Consider the following 5,055-nt stretch of genomic DNA (forward strand, 5'->3'; position numbering starts at 1 on the left):
AGTGCTCCCAAAAGTCTTAAATCAGCTCCAAATCCAAAAATCTCATCTTTTGAAGTATCTAAATCAAACATGGGTAAGACTTTATGCATATTCCAACCTTCCTTCTGAGGAGTGGCTGGTGGGTTTGAACTGCCAGCCTTCTGGTTAGCAGTCAAGTGCCTTAGACACTATGCTACCAGTGCTCCCAAAAGTCTTAAATCAGCTCCAAATCCAAAAATCTCATCTTTTGAAGTATCTAAATCAAACATGGGTAAGACTTTATGCATATTCCATCTTGGAGCAAAATTCATCTTATCTGTGAACCTGTGAAATCTAGACTACAAGTTATCTGTTTCCAAAGGGCAAGGGTGGAACAAGCACAAGGTAGACATGTCCATTACAGATAGGAGAGATTGGAGGGAAAAGAGGGGTAACAGGCACCATGCAAGTCCAAAAATCAGCAGAACAAGTTACATTAGCTCTCAAGGCTTGAAAACAGTCCTCTCTTGTCTGAGATCATCTTGGTAGTGGCCTTGCCCTTTGGACTCTGGGTGGAGGCTCATTGGCCCCGGGCTTTAGCTTTGCCTTCTAGGCCCTCCAGGATGGCAACTCTACTCCCTCAGCTTTAGGTGGCCCCATTCTCTTAGTCCATCTCAGTGGCAATCCTACACCCTCAGCCCTGGCAGACTCCATTCTTCTTAATGGGCATGGCATCCCAACCCCCTCAGCTTTAAGCAATGGTCTCATCCCCCTGGCATACCTTAACAGTCAGCCCCAAACTCCTGAACCACATTGTCAAAGATCCAACTATTTGAAACCTAGGATACTGTGGCCCACCCTTTGAGACCTAAGAGACTATGGACCTACCCTTTGAAATTGAAATGGCCCCACTTCCCGTGTTCCTTCCAACAATTCTACTGATCTCCAAGCTGCTACAGAGATAGTCCTTTTCTTTTCTTGGAGGACAGCAGATAGAGCTCTTTGGCCTGTTTCTTGCCTGTAGAATTCTACAAGGCGCTGTCCCCTTCAGTCTAAGCTGATAGGTTTCCTGCTGTGGTAGTTGGTCACAGGCTTAATTGTTCTTTAACAAAAGATTGTGTAGCTCCATCCTTGGTGAACATTCTAGGACAGTGTCCTTAGTTTGTACAACAGAATTTTCCAGATCTTTAAGTTCTATTTTCATTTTACACAACTCATTTTTTAAGTCCATTTCTTTCCTCTCACATTTTACTATAACAGCAAGGAGAAACCGTGTGGCCTCTTTAAGATCTTGCTCAGAAAACTACTCAGTAAGATATCCAAGTTCATCACTTCCACCAAATGTTTGAACATAATTCAGATGAGTTCTTTGCCACCGCATAAAAAGAATCACCCTTCCTCTATTGTCCAATCACATGTTCATCATATTCATCATTTTCTTTAAAAGCCTCACCAAAATCACATTCATCATCCACATTTCTAGCAACATTCTGTTGCTGGCACCATGTATATTCTCTAAAATGCTAGATACTTGTTCTATAGTTCTCTTCACTTTCTTCTGAGCCTCCTCAGAATTACCTTTGACATCCATAATTCTACCAACAGTCTCTTCAAGGCAATGTAAGAATTTACTATTATTGTTGTTGTTATGTGCCGTCGAGTTGGACCCGACTCATAGCGACCCCTCCTTGGGTGGCTGAGGCAGTATTACTACAGAAGTAGATTGCCCCGTCTTCCTTCTGAGGAGTGGCTGGTGGATTTGAACCTCCAGCCTTCTGGTTAGCAGTCAAGTGCTCTTCCAGCTTCTACCCATTTTACCCAATTCCAAAACCATTTCCACACTTCAGATGTTTGTTAGGGTAGTTCCCCATTCTTCTGGTACCAAATTCTTGGTTATCTAGTTTTGCAATAACAGAAATACCACAAGTAGATGCCTTTAACAAGTAAAAATTTATTTTCTCACACTTTAGGAGACTAGAAATCTAAATTCAGAGCATCAGCTCTCAGGGAAGGCTTTCTCTGTCATGGAAGGTCCCTGTCTTATCGGCTTCTGCTTCCTTGTTCCTTGAAGATTCCATGTGTCTTGGCATCTATCTTCTCCATCTCTCTTTCTGCTTGTTCGTTTAATCTTGGTTATATCTCAAAAGAGATTGACTCAAGATATGCCCTACTTTAGTTCTGTGTCATTAACATAACAAAGACAATCTGGTCCCAAATAAGATAGTAACCACAGGCATGTTGTCGTTGTTAGGTGCAGTCCAGAAAGTTCAGATTCATAGTGACCCTCTGTACAACCGAACGAAACACTCCCCAGTCCCGTGCCGTCCTCACAGTCACTGCCACGCTGGAGCCCAGCATCGCAGCCACTGTGTCAGTCCGTCTGGTTGAGGGCCTTCTCCTTTTTTGCTGACCCTCTACTTTATCAAGCACGATATCCTTCTCCAGGGATTGGTCCCTTCTGACAACATGACCAAAATATAAGACATGAAGTCTGGCCATTCTCACTTCTAAAGAGCATTCCAGCTGTACTTCCTCCAGGACAGATTGTTCATTCTTCTAGCAGTACATGGTGCATTCAGTATTCTTTGCCAACACTACAACTCAAATGTATCAGTTCTTCTGCAGACTTTTTAGTTGTTATCCAGCTCTCACATGCATCTGAGGCTATTGAAAATACCATGGCTTGGGTGAGGTGCACCTTACTCCTCAAAGTTGCTTTTTAACACTTTAAAGAGTTCTTTTGCAGCAGATTTGTCCAATGCAGTACATCATTTGATTTCTTGACTTCTGCTTCCATAGGTGTTGATTGGGGATCCAAGTAAAATGAAATCCTCGATATCTTCAGTCTTTTCTCCATTTATCATGATGTTGCTTTTTGGTCCAATTGTGAGGATATTTGTTTTCTTTATGTTGAGGTGTAATCCATACTGAAGGCTGAAGCCTCTGATCCCTGTGGTGAAGTCCAGCAGGTGCTGGTCTCCCTCTCCAGACTTGCCACACGTGTGAGCTTCCGTCTGTCACAGGCTGCCTCTCTTTTGCCCTGGGGCTGGTCTGAGACAGGCTAGTGAAGAGAACTGAGCTCAGTCCTGGGACTCCTGTCTGCCATTTACTATGACCCTGCTGGCACTTAGACTCCTGGGTCCAGTCTCAGATGGGGGTCTTGGCCAAAGAAACATGTTCCAGCAGAAACATGTTCCAGCAGCCAAAAATGAGCCAAATATTTGTATTTTTCAGGCATAGAGGGATTCATAGTCCACAGCAAAACTTTTTAAAACCCCTCCTTTTCTTTCTGGAACATTCAGTTTCCTCATACTCTAAAATGTTCCCACCCCTGCCTTTCTTTCTTCCTGAAAAATGCCTCTGGAAAATTTCACCCCTAGTCCTAGGACATATGCCTGTTCTCTCTCTGCTCCTCCCCTTTCTGCATCTTAAAAACCAGGGAGATCAACCTGGAAGGAAAAGAACCTTCCTCAGACAACAAGGGAGAGGAATAAACCCAGAGGGAAAAAGCCCCTTTAGTAGACCCAGGACAGTATGAGCTATAAAACTCTACATTAATAACTAACCCTGTCTCCTGCAGAACATATTCCACTGTGCCATGTCCCTGGACCAGCTTTACTTCTCTCGCCCCTTACCCCTGCACTCCAGCTACCGCTGCCCCCTCCCAGGCCTATATCTCTGCGGAAGTGGGGCCCATCCTGGTGAGCGACCTGAAATCCCACTGCCCTTTGTGGGCTGAGAGGGCTAGCTGGAGGTGGGAGGCTTGCAGTCAGGGGAACAGGGTGAACAACAATAGAAGGAGGGAAGGAGGGTAGGTGGACTGTGGACTTGCCCTTCCTCCTCCCCAAGATTTGGTGCAAGAAGCCTGGGGAGGTACCCATCATCTGTATCTTAACAGTCATTCCCATGATCCTCATGCCCACAGCCTAAGCATCATCCTCAAAGCAGCCCCACACTGGTTTGCCCTGGTTTTTGAGCAGAGCTTTGGTTCATGGCAGATTCCCTTCCAGGAGGAGGCGTCATGGGAGCTGCTGGGCGTAATGCAGCCCATGTAGTCTTTGAGGACCTCAAGAACATGTGACCCTGAACAAACTCTGACCCAGGAAGAAGTTGTCCAGATTCACCCTTGAGCTTGGAAGTCCCCTCTTGGGTCAGCTTCCCAGATAGCTCTGCTCCAAAGGATATTGCTTGAAGCAGCCAAGTCCTTAAAACACAAATCAGCATCTTAGAAGAAGTCACATTTAGTACAGATTAACCATGTGCCTCATAGCTCGATGGATGAACTAGTTTTGTTTTATTAAATACAGATAGTTTTATACAGATAGTTTGCATGTATTTTTTCTTGTGTGTTATTGGTTGGATAAGTGTGATAGTTGGAGTTGTGTGTCAACTTGGCTGGACCACAATTCTGTGTGGTTTTCGCAATTGTGATGTGGGTTATTCCCATGATGGGATCAGATGTATATGTTTTGAGCAGCCAATCCATTGAAAGGGACTTGGCCTAGGGGTGTGGCCTGCTTCCAGTATATTTATGGACATCCTGGGAAAAGAAACATTCTTCTTCTGTGGATCAGGATCCTGTTGTGCTTCCTACAACTGTCCATGAGCAAACAATCCACCATTCGGCCTGGAGATCTTGGATTCATCATTCATTGGAGTCAACAGCCAGTACTGCCTGCCATCCTTCAGCTCATCAGCCCCTCCAGCTGCATGAGTTAGGAAAAGCCTCCAGCTTGACGTTTGATCCAAGAACTTTGGACTTGCCAGCTTCTATAAGTGTGTGAGCCATTTTCCTAAGATAAATTTCTCTCTCTATATATGTATATAAAAGGTTTCCTGGTTTTGCTTCTCTAAAGAACCCAGCCTAACACAATGAGTCCCTGTGTAATACAAATCATTAATGCATTTGGCTGCTAACCCAAAGATTGGAGGTTGGAGTCCACCCAGGAGTGCCTCGGAAGACTGGTTTGGCAATCTACTCCCAGAAAAATCAGCCACTGAAAACCGTGTGGAGCCCAGTTCTACTCTGACGCACATGGGGTTGCCATGAACTGGAGCTGACAACTGCATTTGACTGCTAACCAGAAGGCTGGTGAT

At 44.8% G+C, this 5,055-nt stretch overlaps 1 protein-coding gene across 1 annotated transcript in view; it reads left to right on the forward strand.

The window, feature by feature from the left end:
• Positions 1-4,039, forward strand: part of PYROXD2 (pyridine nucleotide-disulphide oxidoreductase domain 2) — a 34,921-nt gene extending 30,882 nt beyond the window's left edge. Inside the window, exons 15-16 of the mRNA XM_007939975.2 lie at positions 3,539-3,659; positions 3,969-4,039. Coding sequence (XP_007938166.1) covers positions 3,539-3,659; positions 3,969-4,039 — 192 coding nt within the window. The remainder of the gene's footprint in view (positions 1-3,538; positions 3,660-3,968) is intronic.
• Positions 4,040-5,055: the final 1,016 nt, after the last annotated feature.

Source organism: Orycteropus afer, unplaced genomic scaffold (assembly GCF_000298275.1).
Source record: "Orycteropus afer afer isolate SDZICR_OR568_19922 unplaced genomic scaffold, OryAfe1.0 scaffold00064, whole genome shotgun sequence".
NCBI lineage: Eukaryota > Metazoa > Chordata > Mammalia > Tubulidentata > Orycteropodidae > Orycteropus > Orycteropus afer.